This window comes from Podarcis bocagei, assembly GCF_964188305.1.
Source record: "Podarcis bocagei genome assembly, chromosome: 7".
NCBI classification, from domain to species: Eukaryota; Metazoa; Chordata; class Lepidosauria; order Squamata; family Lacertidae; genus Podarcis; species Podarcis bocagei.
The window spans coordinates 93,887,886-93,909,823 of NC_138132.1; the positions used below are offsets into that span (position 1 = coordinate 93,887,886).

Below are 21,938 nucleotides of genomic sequence, written 5' to 3' on the forward strand. Positions count from 1 at the left end.
CCCGTGCTTTCTAGGCACGAGGCAAACAGAAATGTCACTTTCATGTTGATTAGGCACTCAAGGAAGCTGGAGATGGAGCCCTTGTGACCCAAGACCAGTATACCTCTGATCCTGGCTGAACCTGGATTGAAGCTGGGGCTGTTGCTGTTGTTAATATACCACCCTTCATCACAAGATTTCAGGGTGATTCACATAGTGGGCATTCTACCACTGTGATGGCCCATCCCCAGATGTCCTTTAGCAATAGGGAAATGTGTCTTGTTCTGAGCCCAACCATGAGTCCATCCATTCTATCCATTTGTCTACATTGACTGGCTTCTGCAGGTTTTCAAATAGGAGTTGATCTCAGCCCCACCAGAAGACGCTGGGGATTGAACCTGGGACATTTGGCATGCAAAACTATGGCTTCTCCCACCACTCCTACAGACCCCCTGCATGTAGGGAGAAATTTGTTGCTGAGTTGTAAATATAGGGAGGCTTTAATGGTATCTCAGTGCACTCAGATTTAGGTTTACTTACCAGGATTTAACTCCAGTGATGTCAAATGGGTTGGGTTATGCTGTCAAAAGTTCTAATAGTACTTTTCTCAGGGATGGAGGAGGCTGGCTAATTAGTGGGTGCTTTTAGTGTTTAAGACAGTAAGTGCTTGGGGGTTTCTTATTATTATTGCTCCTGAGTAATTTAGTGGGAGTCTCGGACTTGATGACTGGTCCAGAAGAGCTGAGAGATCAGAGATGTGTACGCTGAAAAATCAATTGGTGCATGGCTGTCAGATCTCCAGCTGTCTTTGGAAATTTGGCGAAGCTTGAGATTTTGTGCCATTAATTCCCAGCACCCGACCTAGTATTCTGAGAAATTTGCATTTCATTTTGAAAAGCAAGCAGAGTTTCTAGTCCTCTTTATTATGGAAATAGATTTGAAAACATGGAGGCTGTGCCTACAAAGGATGGAGCATTTGCACCACTCTGTGCATTGGTTCAGTAAATGCAAATTGGGTTGTTGCTCTTAAAAATGAAGGCAAAACAAAATCCTCTGGTATCCTTGGCTAATTGCCAGCTCTGGATAACAATTGCCAGTGGTGCTGGCATGATGCAAGGAATACCAACAGCCAGAGATGAGCAAGCTATCCAAGAATTGCTTTAGATTAACTCAGACGTTATTCGAGTTGCCATGCAAATAAATGGGAAGTATCAGATATCCCAGATATTCCCTGTTGCCACACAGTCAAACCCAGAGGCTTATAAAAATTACCTGCCCATCTGTGGTTCCTTCTCCATTTCTAAAAATATTGGTCCTTCAATTCCTCAGCCTCAAAACACAAACTCCCCTCCCCATCCATTGGTGATGGGAACAGCAGTGAAAGTGACCAGGGACGTTAGAGGAGGTGCAGAGGAAAGAGTGGGATCTACGGCTACCAGTGGCTACCAGGCCTGCTGGCTATGTTCCATCTCCACTGTTGGAGGCAGTATGCCGCTGAATGCCAGTTGTGCTCAGGTTCTGCTGCATCTGGTTGGCCACTGGCCTGATTCAGCAAACTCTTCTTGTGTTCTTATAGCTCAAATATTCTTCTGACTCAGAGATACTAGAGATATAGGGAGGGAAAGGAAACTTCTCAGAACACACAGTTCTCCCTACAGACCCTGCATTTCATCAGCAAGGACACTTGGGGCTGGGTTAAGGGAAGGAGGAAAGCAGCCCTCCCATTGCACTCCTTCCAAGGCATTTGGCTCTGAGTTTCATGTATTGGCCCTCCTGGCTTGCTACACATAGGCGCCGACTCCATGGGGCCTGAGGGGGCTCGAGCCCCCTCAAAAAAATTTTTTTGGGGGCTCAGCCCCCCCAATAATCTCGGGAGCCCTTCCAGCAGAGCGCCGCCGCCGTCCCCGCCTCCTCCCCACCTGCTCCCTCGCCAGCCAGCCAGCCAGCCAGCCGTGCGCCCTAATCGGAGAGCCCCGGCCGTCCCCCGCAAGATTAGGGAATCCCCGGGGGCGGGGGCTCCTGCCTCGCTGCTTCGCAGCACCACCGCCACTGCCAAGGCACTGCCGGAAATCCCGCGAGAACAGGGGAATCCCGACTGGCCACACCTCCCAGCCAGCCAATCGGCTGGCTGGGGGGCGTGGCTTGCCCTATTTAGGGCCGGAGCCACTTTATTTGCATATTCATGAGCTTATTTATTATTCATGAGCTTTCCCGGGCCCCCCCAATATTTTTTATAAGTCCGCGTCCCTGTTGCTACACCAGGAATTGCTTGCATCAGTTGCCAGACCCTCTGCTTTTCCTTTTAGCTCCGTGTGTTTGGGGGCTGTGATGATGCATTTCTAAGCCCTTAGAAGGCATTCTGGGTAGCCCAAGAACACCACAGCAGGACCTCTATAATAGCTTTGGAGGAATACACACCTTACTGGGAGGAGAGAAATGCAGGCTACGGTATATATGGAATGCATTTTTGCCAGTTCTGTTGAAATAGTCTATGAAATGCATTTTGGGGGATTTGATTTATAGGAAGCTACCTTCAGTGCGCTGCTTTGGAGGCATTTGTCACCCCACTCCCCTCCTCACCCTGGAAATCACTGTGATGTTTCCCTTTCACTTTGGAAAGAGGCAGTGTAGTATAGGGATCTCAGAGAATTCTCCTGGAAACAGAAATGGAGGCAGAAAGGAATCGTCAGGAACAGAAATCATATAAGCAAATACAAATGGTCTTTGTTATTGTTGTTTTAAACTGCAATATAATGTAAATAATTACTTTCTTCTCTGTATTGTTTTCCCTTGAAGGGCACTGAAATAAATCACATAATTAATTGCATTAGGTATGGCCATAGCAGAGTTGAATGACATAGGTTTTACTCCAAGCGGAAATGTAGTGGCATGGAAGCAGCACTGATTGTAACAAACGCTGGGTGAGGTGGAAATCGCCAGGGACAGAGGTGGTATCTTGGCTCACTGTCCTCCACTTCCTCCTCAAATTGACTGTCCATTAAAACAACTTAGCAAAAGGAAGAACTAAGAAACAGTGGGGTCACTCAGAGGAGAAGATGGGGAAATGCAAACAGAGGACACAGAAAGGGCTGAACTCCTCAATGCCTTCTTTGCCTCAGTCTTCTCCGATAAAGAAAACAATGCCCGACCTGAAGAATTTGGAGCAAATGATTCAGCAAAGGAAACACAGCCCAGAATAACTAAGGAGATAGTACAAGAATACTTGACTAGTTTAGATGTATTCAAGTCTCCAGGGCCAGATGAACTGCATCCAAGAGTATTAAAAGAACTGGCAGATGTGATCTCAGAACCACTGGCAGTCATCTTTGAGAATTCTTGGAGAACAGGCGAAGTCCCGGCAGACTGGAGGAGGGCAAATGTTGTCCCTATTTTCAAAAAGGGGAAAAGAGAGGACCCAAATAATTACCGCCCAGTCAGTCTGACATCAATAGCAGGGAAGATTCTGGAGCAGATCATTAAGCAAACAGTCTGTGAGCACCTAGAAAGGAATGCTGTGATCACCAATAGTCAGCATGGATTTCTGAAAAATAAGTCATGTCAGACTAACCTGATCTCGTTTTTTGACAGAATTACAAGCCTGGTAGATGAAGGGAACGCAGTGGATGTAGCCTACCTTGATATCAGCAAGGCATTTGACAAGGTGCCCCATGATATTCTTGTAAAGAAGGTGGTAAATTGTGGTCTTGACTATGCTACCACTCAGTGGATTTGTAACTGGCTGACTGACCGAACCCAAAGGGTGCTCATCAATGGTTCCTCTTCATCCTGGAGAAGAGTGACTAGTGGGGTGCCACAGGGTTCTGTCTTGGGCCCGGTCTTATTCAACATCTTTATCAACGACTTGGATGATGGACTCAAGGGCATCCTGATCAAATTTGCAGATGACACCAAACTGGGAGGGGAGGCACAAATACAAGATGGGGGACACCTGGCTTGAGAGCAGTACATGTGAAAAGGATCTAGGAGTCTTGGTTGACCACAAACTTGACATGAGCCAACAGTGTGACGCGGCAGCTAAAAAAGCCAATGCAATTCTGGGCTGCATCAATAGGAGTAGAGCATCTAGATCAAGGGAAGTAATAGTGCCACTGTATTCTGCTCTGGTCAGACCTCACCTGGAGTACTGTGTCCAGTTCTGGGCACCACAGTTCAAGAAGGACACTGACAAACTGGAACGTGTCCAGAGGAGGGCAACCAAAATGGTCAAAGGCCTGGAAAGATGCCTTATGAGGAACGGCTAAGGGAGCTGGGCATGTTTAGCCTGGAGAAGAGGAGGTTAAGGGGCGATATGATAGCCATGTTCAAATATATAAAAGGATGTCATATAGAGGAGGGAGAAAGGTTGTTTTCTGCTGCTCCAGAGAAGCAGACACGGAGCAATGGATCCAAACTACAAGAAAGAAGATTCTACCTAAACATTAGGAAGAACTTCCTGACAGTAAGAGCTGTTTGACAGTGGAATTTGCTGCCAAGGAGTGTGGTGGAGTCTCCTACTTTGGAGGTCTTTAAGCAGAGGCTTGACAACCATATGTCAGGAGTGCTCTGATGGTGTTTCCTGCTTGGCAGGGGGTTGGACTCGATGGCCCTTGTGGTCTCTTCCAACTCTATGATTCTATGATTCTATGATTCTATGATTCATCACCCCCTCCCCATGTCAGTTGACATTCTTATTTGCAGCCCAGTTTTATGAAAGTGCAATGGAGTTCAACCAATTATACTGATATAATTACAACATAAATGTATGTGCCCTTGCTTTGCATCCCAAGTAGCAATTTTTGTGTCATATTATTCTTATTATTGCTATTAAATATTGATTTCCCCCCTCTCTCTCAGTCCCCCTTCCTTTTTTGCCCTCTGCAGTCCCCACTGCCAAATTATTAGGCCGGGCCGGGGGGGCGGGGAATCTTGGAAACAAATGAATTAGGCACAGTACTTTGATGCACATTTCTTTTATTTGCAACATTTTGGGTATAGAATTTTGATTGTACCTATGAATGTTATTTTTTGCAAGTGTGCATGCAGCTCTTACAATAAAGCTAAATCTTCAAGGGATCTGCAGCAGTCAAAAGTGAGACTGTGTAGCTATGACCAGAATTGTGGGCAAATAGGAGCCCCTTGCCAAGTCATGGACCTCCTCTGTTGGGTATTATTCTTCCTGGCAAGGCTGCTCACCTGTGTGCAAACTAAAATGGGACCTGAAAAGGGCAGCTCAGCATCTGCTCTGTGCAGCAGCACCTGAAGCAAAATGTGCAGAGGAGTAGGAGATGGTTCATCTACTCAGTTCCCCTGAAGAGACCAGCAGGTTTGCAGGAGCTCAGGGTCAGGCAAAGTCTCTATGGCAGAGGTTCCCAATTAGCTAATTACTGAGGACCCCCTGTTTTTCAAAAGCCAAACCACGGGCCCCCTCCTTTTGAAAATTTTGGTAACTCTATGGTAGTTACCTGTACAAAACAATTTTTTGAACAAAATGTGGAGTAGCTCTTAATAAGCACAGGATTTTAGATATACTAAAAACATACTAGGGCTGAACAATACCTCATTTTCAACATTGTGATATATCAGCAGTTTAACATTGTGATATTCTGATATATCACGATATCTGAAATTGGAGATCAGGTGTGGGGAAGAGGGAAGGAGCAGTCACGGAGATCAGGTGGGTGGGGGAAGGAGAAGAAGCAGAGTCACCTCCACCCCTCCACCTTGTGGGAAGGGGAAGGGATTGGCTGCCCTGCTCTCCCTCAGTGTGAGGGAAGGCAGCTCACAGCATCAGCATTATTGGCTGAGATCATTGTGTGATATTGGCAGTGCCTTGAAATCGGCTTCCCTGTTCTCCCTTGCATGAGGAGCGAGATATTGATGCATATTGCTGGGTCAAAATCATTATCACAGTGTGATTTCAAAACTGATTTTGGCCAATACTGTATATTGAAGAATCGCACAGCACTAAAACAGACCATAAAATTTGTGATATTACCATGCAAAAATTTAGTTGAGGGGAGACAAGAGATGGGACTGTGGACCCCCTGGGTGCATTCTGCGGACCCCAGGGTTCTCCAGACCCTAATTGGGAACCACTGGTTTATAGGGTGGTTGCTTATGCATTGTCAAAAAAATACCAAGGGGGGGGGGGAGCAAAAGGGGCACAGCTGTACACAGTATTTGCATATGCTTATATGTGTAGATCAGGCTTCCTCAACCTTGGCCCTCCAGATGTTTTGAGACTACAATTCCCATCATCCCTGACCACTGGTCCTGCTAGCTAGGGATCATGGGAGTTGTAGGCCAAAAACATCTGGAGGACCGAGGTTGAGGAAGCCTGGTGTAGATGCAAATCTGGGCAGCTTCTTCAGCCTGAGGGCTACGTGCCACTCCCAGTGTTTTGCGGGAGGGAGCAGCTTTGCAAGAGTGAAACTTAACATCTCTAAGCTTTACGAATACAGTGGTACCTCAGGTTAAGAACGTAATTCGTTCTGGAGGTCCATTCTTAACCTGAAACTGTTCTTAACCTGAGGTACCACTTTAGCTAATGGGGACTCCTGTTGCTGCCGCCGCGCAATTTCTGTTCTCATCCTGAAGCAAAGTTCTTAACCCGAGGTACTATTTCTGGGTTAGCGGAGTCTGTAACCTGAAGTGTCTGTAACCCGAGGTACCACTGTATGCCAGCGTGGGGAGAGCTCCTTTATGACTAGCTTGTTAATCACAGGGAATAATATTACCCCAAAAATCAACTCCTTCTAGTTCTTCCCACCATAAAATCAAATTCAAAGATGTGTAGCTCAAAAGCCCCATAACCTATTTGTCGGCAATTTGGCAGGTTTCTTATTCAGGGACTCCTCTCAGATGCCTACAGTTTGCAACCTATTTGCCCACTAAACACGCGGAGAGATTATTATTCTATTTTTTACACACTCAAAAACTGTAATGGCTGACTTTTCAGGAAAACTTGAAATCTCTCCCCCAAATGGAAAAATGTTGTTGACACTTTATTTATTTATTTGTTTAACAAAATAAAGGTGCCCAGCATGAAAGCCCCTCGGCCTATTTACTGTATTTTGGCAGGATTTATCCACTCCATGCCTGCAAATTTCTTACGTATCTGTCAAAAGGAAACAAATGGCACGTCTTGTTTTTCCCACTAGGGAGAGATGAAGTGGACTTTGAAGGACTGTGAGCCAAATCTGGGAGCCTGTATAGCTTTTGAACCAAAGTGGGCTGTTTTTGAAACAACGAATCAGTGTCTGAACTTCATGTTGTGGTTGGTGCACATTCCTAATTGGGAATATTTCTGCAACATCACCAACTGCGTACCGTCTTTCCCCCACAAGGTCTTCAGAAATGTTTTGCCTGTTTATTGACATCCCCACCCACTTCTCTTTTGGTTCAGTACATTAACCTCAGTGACTTTGGCTGCATATACACCATACATTTAAAGCACAAAGAATCCTGGGAACTGTAGTTTGTTGAGGGTGCTGGGAATTGTAGCTCTGTGGTGGCTAAACTACAGTTCCCAGGATTCTTTGGGGGAAATCATGTTTTTAAAATGTACTTCAAATATATGATGTATATGCAGCAGAATCACCTGGCCATATCTGACTGACTACCTAGCAGGGCGACAGTATACCAGTCGTGACATGATGATCCCAAGCTAGTTGGAATTGCCCATGTGGCATTATGCTCCGCTCATTGTTGCAAGAGGTAGACTCCATGCCCATTTTGTTTCTAGATTTGTTTATACGTAGACTCAGATCGCTGTATTGGTGAATTATTTTAATTTGGCTCTATTGTAAACTACCTTGGGAGCCATTAGGATGGTCTATAAATAGAGTATATAAACAAATAAATAATATAGGCACAGGAAATGAGCCATAGCTAGAAGGTGGGGTGGCGGCATTGAAACACCAGAAAATAGCTGGAAAGTGGACAATTGATATTTTTTTGGGGGGGGGGTGTGAATATTGTTTCACTGAAAAGATATTAGGAAAAAGATTTCTCTCCCTCCCAACACTGTTTCTGGCCTCAAAAAGACAAAGAGAATATTCAACATGGGCCTCATCTAGCACAGTAACTTGCAGCAGAATTCAACACACATCTTCTCCTATGGAGCAACAAGTTTAGAAATAATAAAAATAAAAATAAATTTTATTTATATCCCACCCTCCGTGGCCAGAACCGGGCTCAGGGCGGCTAACATCAAAAAATATATAATACATTAAGACATAAAATCCAGCAATTGACTGAAATACAGCTTAAAATCGAATTAAAATCAAGATAAAGGAAGCTGCCTTAGACCTTCACCTTTGGCTGTCATGATGCTGTGCATTTCCCAATCCCATGGAGAAAGAGGTCAGGCAAAGCTGATCATAGGTTCCAAGGCCATGGAAGTAGCAACTTACTCCCAGGAACACTAGAAATAGACTAAGGCTTTCCAAGCCTCTATCTCCAGACTATCTCCTCCAGACTCCACCTCCTTGTAGAGAACCTCAGAGCCTTAAAGGACCAACTCTCTGCCCTGAAGACAAACACTCCTCCTCTCTCCTGCAGCCTCCCTCCAGATGCCCCGCCTGCACTGCTGGATTTGTGATTTGCAGTGGGAGGCACCTGTTCTTCAAGCTATGGGGAAGGTGCCTGAGAAGGGTCCAGGCTCTGCCCTGCAGAGCTCCCTTGGTGGCCTGGGAGGTTATTCTGGAACTTTTGTTCAACAGTCTCAGACACAAGGGTCTTCCTAACTTCAGAAGTCAGCTCTGAGCCCTGACCCAGACCTGACTTCCCACTCTGGCTCCATGCTAGATTTAGGGGTCATGTCATAAGGTAAGAAGTGTGAGACATGTAGGAGCCTTCGGTTGGCTTCTCAGGTCCTTGCTAGGATTTGCATCTTGATTTATCAATAAAAAGCTACCTTGATACTGAGTTAGACCATTGGTCCATCCAGCTTAGTGCTGTCCACACTGACTTACCAGGGTTACAGTTCCAGCCCTATCTGGAAATGCTGGGATTGAACCTGGTATCTTCTGAATGCAAAGCAGATGGTCTACAACCAAGCTATGGACCATCTCGTGACCTTCTTCCGTATAGAATTTCAGCCTTAGAATGTAAGCTGGGAATGCCTTTTCTTTACTCACACTCAACCTTAGGTAGCCTTAATAGCAGGTTCAGATGTCACCCCTCCCCCCCCAAAAAAATAGAAAAATGCATGAGTGGGGCTGCAGGGGCATATGTTCTAGCCCCAATCCCATTGCACAGGGCTGCCATAATCCCCTAATGCCTACACAGCATGTAAAGGGAGTCTTGTACACACATGGATCTCTTCCAAATGAACGAGATGCAACCCTAGCTTAAGTGAGGGCATATCCTGGCACACAGTGGCAAAAGCATGGATGGTCTGTTTGTGGCCACTCTGTGCATCAGTGATGGGGCAAGTCTGATCCATGTGGCCTTGCAGCCTCATCATATAGGCCACATTCACACCTTGCATTGAAAATATTATGATAGCACCTTATAATCTTGTGTCTTGCCCCAAATAATTCTGGAAGCTGTACTTTGTAAAGGGAATGTGGCCCTTGGGCTGAAAAAGTTCCCCCACCTCTTAGGCTGATAAAAGGATGCCTACTCATTTCTGAGTCAACAACACTTGTGAATTCATTAAACACTTGTGTATCTCATTAGAAGGATTGAATGAGCCCAGCACCCCCATTCCACCCACCCCTTTGTTTCTAGCTTCTAACCTCATCTTCGAATCTGCTTAGAAGGGAGTCTCACCCTTTAAGGAGCAATTTGCTACTCCCCCTGGGCTCCCCCTTGCTCTCAGTGGGTGATCTCCAGTCACCCAGATAACAAGGGAGGAAGGAACAGCGATGCCTGCTTTTCTTGAAGCAGGTCATCCATGAATGAGAGGGAATCTTTACTGAAAACTGCAGGAGGACACAAATATTTTGAAGGCTCTGGTAAACTCAAGTGAGTGGTACATGTTCATTGTTTCCTTTGACAGAAAATCCTGAAATACAGAACCATCACGGCACTTTTCTCTAGCTGGAGAGAACATGTTTGGGCGAGGGATTCAAAACTACAGAATTGTCACTTCTGGTTGATCATTTCTTAAGAAAGACTCCTGGGCTCTTCAGTCACAGCCTTGTTGTGAACAGTGTGCCAAACAATTGTCTCTGCAAATTGCTTTGTGACTGAGCCAGTATCAAATTTTCATTTACATCTGCAGTAAACAACTTTGCATTAATGTTTGTAGCTCCAGCATGGAGTTAGCAGCATTTCTGTTATCTCTGTCTCGTGTTTTCTACGAAAAGCGAAAGTCAAGGCTGTTGAGGTGTGGCAGAGCCTGGCAGCATGCTGCTAGTTTGCTTATTGGTTTATTTAATTATTTCCACTTACTATCTAAGAGTGTATATAAATATATTCACACACAAAAGTAGAATAACACCATGTCAAAAGACATAAACAGTATCCATATACACAATGCTTTTTTTTCTTAAAAAAATGTTTAGGGGTACTCTCATTTTGACTAAAGAAAAATCACAATTTTATAGTTCAAATTGGGGACTGTCGTATAGGAAAGCTTATGCCATAATACATTGGGTAGCCTTGAATGTGCTACAAAGCTTTTTGTTGTCTTTTCTGCAAGAGGCTCACACAGCAGCCCCTCTGGAAATGGTTTTTGTAATGTCTAATTTATGCCTTTGTTCTGAAAAGTACAATGAAAAAGGATTTCTTTGGTGGAATTTGGGTGGCAAGACATATAGCAATGGTGGCGAACCTATGGCACGTCGCCCCAGCAGGGCAGCTGCTTCTCTGCTGGGGGTGAGGCAGTGGCGTAGCGTGGGTTGTCAGCACCCGGGGCAAGGCAAGTAATTTGCGCCCCCTAACCTGTGGATTTGCGCCCCCTAACCCGTGGATTTGCGCCCCCTAACCCGTGGATTTGCGCCCCCTAACCCTAACCCCCAGATGTTGCGCCCGGTGTGGCCGGCCCCCCTGCACCCCCCACGCTACGCCACTGGGGTGAGGGGGAGAGTAGGGCTCAAGCGCAAGCAGGAGTGGAGGCGGGGATCTCTCAGAAGTGGAGTGCACTTTGTGCTGAGAGATCCCCGCCTCCACTCCTGCTTGCAAGCAAGTAGGAGCAGGATCGGGCAGCTCATCGAAGGAGCGCCTGGCTGCCTTCAGGTGGTGCAGGGGCTCTCAGGTGCAGCTTCTGGGCTGCCTCCACCTTCCCCAACCCCAGCAACTATTCAGCCTGGCTGCCTTCATGGGGTTGCAGGGGATCTGATGCGGAGGTGGGGGCTGCTTTAAACTTCTCCCTTGAGGGGAGTGCAGCCGCGAACCCCTCAATGGAAAGTGTGAGGGATCCTGCACCTCCCCAGTTGAGCAGCCCTGATCCAGCTCCTGTTCCCATGTGAGCAGCAACACTGCCTAGCGGAGCAGCCCGATCCCACTCCTACTCGCCTGCAAGTAGGAGCAGGCGGGGGTGGCAGTGGCAACATCCCTTGCCTGCTCGCTTTCTGCCCTGGCCCAGCCTCACTCAGTGCCGGAGCTGCCAGAGCTGGAGGAGGGGGTGGTTGATGTTGTGGCTGCAACGGCAGAACCCAGCGTTGGAGGGTTACAGGTGCCTTTCCTCACTAGGAAAACGGAAGTGTGGCATTCAAAATGGAAGTTATACTCAGAAGAGAGCATGTTCAACTTCCGAAAAAAAGTTCCAAAACTGGAACACTCATTTCCAGGTTTGAAGCGTTCAGGTTCCAAGTAGTTCGAGAACTAAACTGTTTGAAAACTGAGGTACCACTGTATTTATTTCCCCTGATTTGAACTGTATTTATTCCACCCCACCCCCCGTGGTGATTTTCATGAGTCAAGATGAGAGTACCTCTAAACATTTATTTTAGAAAAAAAGCACTAAGTTATACCATAAAATTATATATCAATGGGAAAATAATTTAATGAAGAATGTAATGCAATAACTTTTAAGAAGGATTATTTATTACAACAGCAGTCATAAAGAAGAAGCATGAAACACACAGAAAAGAAGAAGAATGACCAATAAGCAAGGGAACACGCCAAGGCTGCCCGCTGTCTCCTTTAATATTTATTTTTATCTTGGAAGTACATTGGTACCTTGTTTTGAGTCCAGTATCTGTTCTGGAGCCCCGGATGCTCAATGAAAGGGACCCTAACCCGACGAAAGGGACTCTCGACAAAGTGCCGCTCTGAGCACGTGTGTGGAGCGGTTTTGTGCTTCTGCGCATGCTTGAAGTGTGATTTTGTGCTTCTGCGAGTGTGCGAGTGGCAAACCCGGAAGTAACCCATTCCAGTACTTCCAGGTTTGCCGCAGACGTTCCATGAAATGGATGCTAAACGGGGCGGACTCAAAACGAGGTACCACTGTATTAAATAAGATGATATGAGAAGATAATATGATTAAAGGAATAACACTAGGAGAAAGGGTGTATAAAGTGAAGGCATTCGCTGATGACCTGCTGGTGATGACAGAAAACCCTAAAGAAAGTCTTCATAGATCAATTGAGGTGATGGAAAATTTTGACAAGGTGGCAGGCTTTAAATTGAATAAGACAAAAACTAAAATATTAGTCAAAAATATAACAAATGAAGAAAGAGCAGACTTAGAAAAAACATCAGGATTAAAGATCTGCTAAAAAGCTAAATATTTGCGCATTTGGATATCCTCAAAGAATATCAACTTATACCAGGATAATTATGTCCCAGCTTGGGCTGAAATCAGAAGAAACTTGGATACCTGTAGCAAATTGAAATTATCCGTTTTAAGAAGGATCTCTATAATAAAAATGAATGTGCTCCCCAAATTATAATTCCTTTTCCAATCAATCCTGATACTGGGTGGGACAGACCGCTTCAGGGAATGGCAACGATACACCTCAAAATTTATCTGGCAGGGGAAGAGGCCTAGAATAAGACATCAAATACTCATTGACACTAAGGACAGAGGAGGCTTCTCACTGTACTATGAGGCAGTCTGTCTCACCTGGTTAAGGAAATGGTGTATACAGTGGTACCTCGGGTTACATATGCTTCAGGTTACATACGCTTCAGGTTACAGACTCCGTTAACCCAGAAATAGTGCTTCAGGTTAAGAACTTTGCTTCAGGATGAGAACAGAAATCATGCTCCGGCGGCGCAGCAGCAGTGGGAGGTCCCATTAGCTAAAATGGTGCTTCAGGTTAAGAACAGTTTCAGGTTAAGAACGGACCTCCGGAATTAATTAAGTACTTAATTAAACCCGAGGTACCACTGTAATGGGGAACCCAGACATTAGATCTTGAAGGATTCAATATCAGATATGATTGGCATGTGTCAGAGCTGCTTCCAGATCCTAGCTCACAGAGGATCACGCTAGCCAGCAATCATTAAGTAAAAGTCTTTATTGAATTACAGTTTCCATTCTCAAGCTGCTGCGTGCAACTCTACGTCTAGTGGCTAGATCGGCGAAGCTCCGTCTGAGTCTCCGCCCCTTGTGCACCAACTTAATATCCTAGCCCTGCTCCACCTTTTCCGCCTGACTGTTCTCCTCTGGGTCCCTCTGCTCCCCGGGGTCTCTTCCTTCCTGGATTCTTCTGACGCCGACCCCCCGGACCCCCCGTCTCCTTGCGCCGGGCTTTAGGACCTGGCTCTCTTTCAGGGCTGCCTACTGCGTCACTTTCCTGTGCATTTGAACTTGGCGCGCACGCCCAACCTTCCACTTTCCGTCTGACCGTTTCTTCGCTCCCCGATGGAGGTGTGGCCACTCCTGACTCATGCCCTTCCCCCTGTTGTGAGCTGCCAGCGCTTGCTCCCTGGCTCCCTTCCTCTTCTCTGCTCTCTGGCGGTGACGCTGGTCCCGATTTCCAACTGCTCTCCTCTGAGTCCCCTCTGGCTCTATCTTCCTGGGGTGCCCCCCTAGACTCCCCCCTTGCCCTGGCCACTGGTGCTCCTTTCTGTGAATCTTCTGATTCACTGGAAAGGCTCGGAGATCTCGGGTCGTCGTCATCACTCATCTTTTCTTCTGCCTCCTCCCCTTCGCTCTCTGTTTCCTCCCTTGCTCTTGCCTCTGCTCCTGAACCCCTGACAGCATGCATATCTGATTTATGAAAAAGCTAAAATACACAAGGATTTTACCAATCACATCATTAGAAAATCCATATTTAAAGCCTGGGATAAATATAGAGACCTTCTAGAACAGAAGACACCATGGTGGATCTCACCAACTGAGGCATTAGCCATAAAGAGGAAAAATTCAAGTAGGAATTGGCCCACCTACTTAAGGAGGAAGGAAACCAATTAAAATTAAAAACATTTGAAGAAGTAAGGGATCAAATGAGTGACTGGTTTCAATACAGTGGTACCTCTAGTTGTGAACTTAATTTGTTCTAGAGGTCCGTTCTTAACCTGAAACTGTTCTTAACTAGAGGCGCGCTTTTGCTAATGGGGCCTCTAGCTGCTACTGCGCCGCCAGCACACCATTTCCGTTCTCATCCTGGGGCAAAGTTCTCAACTCTTCCAGATTAGTGGCATTTGTAACCTGAAGTATTTGTAACCTGGGGCTTTGTAGCTTGAGGTACTACTGTACTATCAATTGCTTGAAAGATTTAAGGTTGACAAAAAAAAAAAGGTTTGAGGTAGAAAATACAAGATTTGAAACAGATGTCATTAATTCCAAAATTAAAACACTTTCTAAGGATTACCGACTCCTCCTTGACTTACCAGAGGAGGTTAAGTTGGCTATGATTAAATGGGCCCAAGATCTAGGCCACACTATACAGATGTCCCAATGGGAGAATTTGTGGAAGGTAAATTAGAGGTTTACTGCCTGTTATACCATAAAGGAAAATATGCAAAAAAATGTTATACCGGTGGTACCTGAGCCTGCCCACCTAGAAGTTTGAAAGCACGTCAAAGTGCAAGTAGATAAATAGGTATCGCTCCGGTGGGAAGGTAAACAGTGTTTCCGTGCACTGCTCTGGTTCGCCAGAAGCGGCTTAGTTATGCTGGCCACATGACCCGGAAGCTGTACGCCGGCTTCCTTGGCCAGTAAAGCGAGATGAGCGCCGCAACCCCAGAGTCGGCGACGACTGGACCTAACGGTCAGGGGTACCTTTACCTTTACGATAGAGTTGGAATAGACCACAAGGGCCATCGAGTCCAACCCCCTGCCAAGCAGGAAACACCATCAGAGCACTCCTGACATATGGTTGTCAAGCCTCTGCTTAAAGACCTCCAAAAAAGGAGACCACCACACTCCTTGGCAGCAAATTCCACTGTCAAACAGCTCTTACTGTCAGGAAGTTCTTCCTGATGTTTAGGTGGAATCTTCTTTCTTGTAGTTTGAATCCATTGCTCCGTGTCCGCTTCTCTGGAGCAGCAGAAAAGAACCTTTCTCCCTCCTCTATATGACATCCTTTTATATATTTGAACATGGCTATCATATCACCCCTTAACCTCCTCTTCTCCAGGCTAAACATGCCCAGCTCCCTTAGCCGTTCCTCATAAGGCATCGTTTCCAGGCCTTGGACCATTTTGGTTGCCCTCCTCTGGACATGTTCCAGTTTGTCAGTGTCCTTCTTGAACTGTGGTGCCCAGAACTGGACACAGTACTCCAGGTGAGGTCTGACCAGAGCAGAATACAGTGGCACTATTACTTCCCTTGATCTAGATGCTCTACTCCTATTGATGCAGCCCAGAATTGCATTGGCTTTTTTAGCTGCCGCGTCACACTGTTGGCTCATGTCAAGTTTGTGGTCAACCAAGACTCCTAGATCCTTTTCACATGTACTGCTCTCAAGCCAGGTGTCCCCCATCTTGTATTTGTGCCTCTCATTTTTTTGGCCCAACTTTACATTTCTCCCTGTTAAAGTTCATCTTGTTTGTTTTGGCCCAGTTCTCTAATCTGTCAAGGTCGTTTTGAAGTGTGATCCTGTCCTCTGGGGTGTTAGCCACCCCTCCCAGTTTGGTGTCATCTGCAAATTTGATCAGGATGCCCTTGAGTCCATCATCCAAGTCGTTGATAAAGATGTTGAATAAGACCGGGCCCAAGACAGAACCCTGTGGCACCCCACTAGTCACTCTTCTCCAGGATGAAGAGGAACCATTGATGAGCACCCTTTGGGTTCGGTCAGTCAGCCAGTTACAAGTCCACTGAGTGGTAGCAGAGTCAAGACCGCATTTTACCAGCTTCTTTACAAGAATATCATGGGGCACCTTGTCAAATGCCTTGCTGAAATCAAGGTAGGCTACATCCACTGCGTTCCCTTCATCTACCAGGCTTGTAATTCTGTCAAAAAACAAGATCAAGATGACTTATTTTTCAGAAATCCATGCTGACTATTGGTGATCACAGCATTCCTTTCTAGGTGCTCCTTTATATATAAAGGAAAATGACATCAAAATAGAAAAGAGATTTTTTACAAATAGTAATAACAAATTAAAGTAATATGTTTATTACAAAGTGAAACATGGAGAGAATGGGAGGTCTTATGTTTGGGTAGAAAACACAGTTGAAATTATATGTAATTTTATTTGTGAGCATAGATATCCTTATTGGACTGACTGAAATGAAGATAACTACGTGTTGTATATACATGAAAAATGATTAATAAAGCATTTTTTTAATGAAACACACAGAAAAAATGAGATATACAGGTTAAATTGCCGTGTTGACACTTTGCGTTAAATAAGTGGGTTTTGGGTTGCAGTTTGGGCACTTGGTGTCTGAAAGGCTTGCCATCACTGACATATAGCAATAAAACTGCTAGAGGCCAGTATGGTTTCAAACATGTTGAGATTCTTGCATTGCAGGGGGTTGGACTAGATGATCCTCAGCGTCCCTTCCAAGTCCACAATGCAATCTTTTAAAAATATATATAATTTTTATTAATTCGTCATGAATATGGGCCACATTATTACAATGTAACATTATTACAATGGGGTCACGAAGAATCGGACACGACTAAACGACTAAACAACATTACAATGTCAAATCATACCAAATCATAATACAATTTATAAAGCCAATTATACATTCCAAATTAAACAAATTTAGTGACTTCCTGTGTTCTGATCGTCCGGAAATAATTATTCCTAGGTCCTGCGCATAGTCTTATCTATAATCCAAATACAGCAATTCCAATCTTGATCCTGTCTTCTGTTTTTGCAGCCACTGGTATAATGACTTTCACTCATATTCAAAAAATCCATATCCATTAACTTGCAAGAGGGATTTAAAGTCTGTTGATTTAAAGCATGTTCTATGACATTCTCAATCCTGAAATCAGAAGTAGCATAAAATGTAACTTTCACATTTAAAGCTCATTTTCACTCTATTCTGTACTTCAGCACTTACGAGAAGCAAGTTCTTCTCAGATGGATCAGACTGACTTCTTCTTCTTTGGCGATCCCTCATAGCCGAGTAAGATTGTCTTCCAAAAACACGGATTTTAACAATGAGTCCTTAGGTGACTGTGGAGGCCAATTATGGACCCACACATCCTTCCGCAGTGGGGACATTGGTTTCCTGGTGGGAGTTGATCACAGTGAGGGTTTGCCAAATGTGCCTTCCTCTTAGCATGTTTCTCCCTTGTGTCCTGAGTTCGAGTGTCAGCTACAATTCTACATTCTACATAATTGCACAGGCTTTCTTCCAATAGTCTAATTCAATTGTAACAACAATTTTGATTTTATCTCCAACTTTTCCTCAGAAAAGTTATTTCATGGGTCTTTTCATGGTTCTTTGTGAAATGCTATTTTATAACTGCTGCAAGTAAGACAGCGACAACAACGATTCACATATTTTTTATTGTTTTCCTTTCTTTTTTCCCTATAAGCAGATGAAGTCATCAGATATTGACCAGGAATTATTCACAGAAAGCTACTGCAAAGTGTGCAGCGCGCAGCTAATATCAGAATCGCAGCGTGTGGCTCATTACGAGGTAAGAAACATCTGGAGGGCTGCAGTACTTCTGGGCTACAAAGAGGTCTGTAAGGGGTGCTCTCAAATATCTTTGATTTTCCACTGCTCAGTGCAAACTTTGTACAATTGCTGTTGTTAATAGGCATTCTCAATGGGCAGCAGGGTGATAATCTTATTGTTGGATCCACAAAAAGAAAATAAGGAGAATGGGTAGGATCCAGAGTAAGGCTGTGCACACAGCATACATTTAAAGCACATGACTTCCACCAAAGAGTCTTGGGAACTGTAGCTTGTTAGGGGTGCTGGGAATTGTAGCTCTTTGAGGGGTAAATTATAGTTCCCAGGATTTTTTTGTGGGGGAAGCATTGTGCTCTAAATGTGTGATGTGTAAGCAGCCTCTGTAAATTGGTCTTAGGTCCCACCGAAATCAATGGGACAAATTATTCATCATGACCTAAGCCCCATTGTTTTCAATGGGAACTTAAGTCACCTAAATTTGGGTGCAGTTCTATGACCCTGGCTCCCAGGAACATGGGAAATCTCAGATGTCCTGCTCTGTCATTGGAGATTATTTTATATCTGCTGTGTGTGAGGCTGCAACATCAGAGAATGAGATGCAATGGTGAATTCTAACCTCCTGGGCCAATTGGCATCTGAGCAGTGACAAGAGAGCCCAAAGGAGTGTGAGTGCCCGTGGGGTGCCAGGGGAGGGGTGAGAAATGGCTGGGTGCCAAAGGATCCAAAGCCACCCCAGTCTCCTGGCACATCCTTATTCAGCAGGGAAAGTTGGATATTCCTCCTGATTTTTCCTCCAACCTCATTTCTATCATGCTGGCATTTGGATGTGGATAGTTGAACTGCCTTCCTCCTCGCAGCCAATGCCCATTCATCTGAAAGTGAACCCCATTAAGCTCAATAGAACTTAAACTGGGTAGCCTGGGATTGTGCTGCAAATTTGGCTCCATCCCTGTATATGCTGGATTGTACAGGGATGTATGTTTAGGGATGGTGAGCGTTTAAAGCAATTGGAAAGTTTATTTGTTTGGAAAATTCCATTGCAAAATTTGGAGATGTATGAATTTTGAAGAATAGCTACATTTCATATTGTTTTGGAAAGTGAAGATTATGCAATTTTGCATTAAGATGTCAACTGAACTGAATATCTCATTCATCCTCAATGGTGTGTCAGATGTTTTCAGCTTTCTATTATAAATGTTAAAAATTCACAGGCTAAACATACATTCAGGGTTTTTGTGTGACTGTCTGCTAAAAGACATGTTAAAGGGTGTTATCAATTGGCTATAAAACATGTAGCAACACGCTTCAGACTTCATTGTAATAATACAACTGAGAGCATGTCTGTCCTAATGAGCAGCAGGTCATGGCTTGAGCGAGGGGTCCCTGCGAAGTGTGAGCAGTGGGTTTCTATATGTTTTGCTCCTCCTGTTTCCACAAACCTGTCCTGGTCTGCCTGGCAACTTCAGAACAATATGACCAAGAGAAAGTGTTTGGAAGGAGCCCTTAGAATGCTGTATTGATGGTGTCATGTGACCCAGAGGAGAGACTGGTCATTGATGAGTGACACTAATGGAAACAAAAGGGCGTTTGACTGTAGGGGTGACTAATTTGATTCAGTTTGCAATCAAAAGTGAACCGAATTCACACTTTCTGAAATAATGTGTAAATCAGAACAAAACCATCCTTTGAAATGTGCACTTCTATGAATTTCTCAATGCAATTATCCAACCAAGTAATGTGTGTAAAAATGCATATACTAGGGTAAACTGTGGATAAACATCTACATATTGGTGCAAATAGCAGCCAAAAATACATTATATTAGGGGGAAATCACTATGGAAAAGGTGTGTTTTATGCAAAATTGTATTAAGAAATGGGTATATAAAATGGGATCCTGGTTGGGGAGGGGATATAAATAAATATTAACTATTAGGAGAATTTTGTGCCAAAACGCTGATCATTTTCAACTGACTTTAAAAATAAATCCCATGTGGAAATGCTGAGAACTGAAAACTGACAGAAACCAAAATTGACAGATTTGCCCATCTCTGGTTGATGGTTCTGGGCAGCTGGAATGCAAATCATATCCACCTGTGGCAAAGTGGAATGGTGGTAAGCAGCAGCTTTTTATTGGGTTGGCAGAGAGGCAAGCTGGATGACAGCGGAGGAAGAAGCAGGATTGCTGTGGTTGTGGAACTCACAGCAGTTGCCTGAGTGCTGGCTTCTGCTCCCTGCAGTGCCTGCTCACGCTAATGTTGGGACACCAGCAGCTTGTGACAAAGCCAGCTTGCACCTCCTGTTCTCTCTACTCTGAATTGCCCACAAAGGGAAGGGGAAGGGTAAAATACAAATGGGCGGGGGGGGGGCTAACTTTTGTAATCACAGCAGAGGCAATAACAGGGGTGTCTGGCCTGCCTTACTGCTAATCACCCAAACTGGTAAAACAAAGGAATGCATGGGGAAAACTGACCTAACAGCTTGTCTTTGTCATAACTGATGCTAATTAATGTAAATTAATGTCACCAACAAACAGACAAAAAGGAGCGATTTCATTTTATAAAAATTTTATTGCAGGATATGCTGTTCTCTAACTCAGGGCTGGAATAAGACCTTTAGAGGCCCTAAAGCACTTAAAAGATTTTGGTGCCCCCATATATATCTAATTTTAAATAAGAAACCATAAAATAAAATTTTATTTTCCGAAATGAAACAAAAGCTACAGTACAGTGGAAAAAATGTTTATTTTTGTATACTTCCCCTTTATTTATACTTGAAAAATTTCTGTACTTTTCTAATTTCAAAGTGTTTGATCTGATCCTCAAAATTAATCTTACGTAATGCATCTGGTTCTATACTTAGCAGAGGTAAGGCATCCAGCCTGCCTTGTTGCACAGTTGTTCTGCTGGGATTTTTTATATCCTTCAGCTGAGAAAATGAATGCTCAGCTGAGCAATTTGTGACCATTAATGTTAAAAATCCAGCAGTGGAAAATTTCTGTGGTGCTCCCTTCCCTTGATGCCCTAAGCACCTGCTTATTTTGCTTTATGGGTCATCCAGCCCTGCTCTGACTGCAAAGGAAGTATCAAATTCTAAGAGCAACACCTGCTATTCCTGTTTTGGAAGACAGCTAAAGAGAGAGAGAAAGAAAGATACCCTCACCTCCCCACCTGAAACAGACCTGCATCATGGGAACAGTTTAGTAAAGAATGCTATAATCTCACAACCAGTTTTTCTGCTCAAATGCTCTCTGCTGCCAAATCATTGTAAAAAGCACTGATTTGTTTTCATTATCAAGAATAAGCCTAATGACTGCTACCATTTTTGCTGCTCTGCCTGAGCAGTGTGGATTTTCTTGGGGGAGGTGTGTGGAAATGGGGGTGGGGTTTTCCTCCACTCAGTGGTGGAATCCACTCCCTATTCCTGCTGGCTCTGTTTTTCACTCACCCACCCTTTCTTTACGCAGATGATGCTAGAGAAACAGCAGAAAGAGTTATCCTGCATCTTAGGGATGCCAACCTGAAAATAGTGGGGGGCCCAGGTCACATGATACAGCACACACACACCATTGAAATGGCAATGCCCATCCACCTGGGGGGCGGCCCTCTCAAATATTTTATTGGGGGGTGAGGGTGATGCATCCTGATCTCAGTCTGGCATCTTGTGGATGAAGAAGTGGACACCCATCTGCTGCTAGCTTCTGATTCAGTTCCAGATCCATTTCATAGAATCATAGAGTTGGAAGGGACCACGAGGGTCATCAAGTCCAACCCCCTGCAATGCAGGAATTTTTAGAAAGCTAGCTCTTTTTAGAGCACACAACTCTCAGATTAAGCGTCTCATGTACCGCCAGCTGAGTTATCCCATCTCTTCACAGCTTGGGACCACAGTGCCTAATGGAAGACCTTCTCCTTCTCCCATAGATACCATGCTGTGTCTATGAAAAACCCTGAATCTTGCAAATCGGCAATAACTCTGCATGGGTGAGCTTCCTGGTATCCTAGATGCA

General features: G+C 44.6%; 2 protein-coding genes across 5 annotated transcripts in view; both read left to right on the top strand.

The window, feature by feature from the left end:
- The window catches only part of LOC308592420 (tigger transposable element-derived protein 1-like), a gene marked incomplete at its 5' end in the record, with an annotated part of 444,148 nt that overhangs the window by 80,341 nt on the left and 341,869 nt on the right, over positions 1-21,938 (top strand). The window lies entirely within an intron of this gene.
- The window catches only part of ZMAT4 (zinc finger matrin-type 4), a 303,658-nt gene that overhangs the window by 56,774 nt on the left and 224,946 nt on the right, over positions 1-21,938 (top strand). For 3 of the 4 annotated variants that reach the window (XM_081201037.1, XM_081201034.1, XM_081201036.1), the window contains exon 2: positions 17,832-17,933. In XM_081201037.1, coding sequence (XP_081057163.1) covers positions 17,832-17,933 — 102 coding nt within the window. Of the gene's footprint in view, positions 1-17,828; positions 17,934-21,938 lie in introns of all 4 variants that reach the window. The other variant, XM_081201035.1, reaches the window with a different exon arrangement.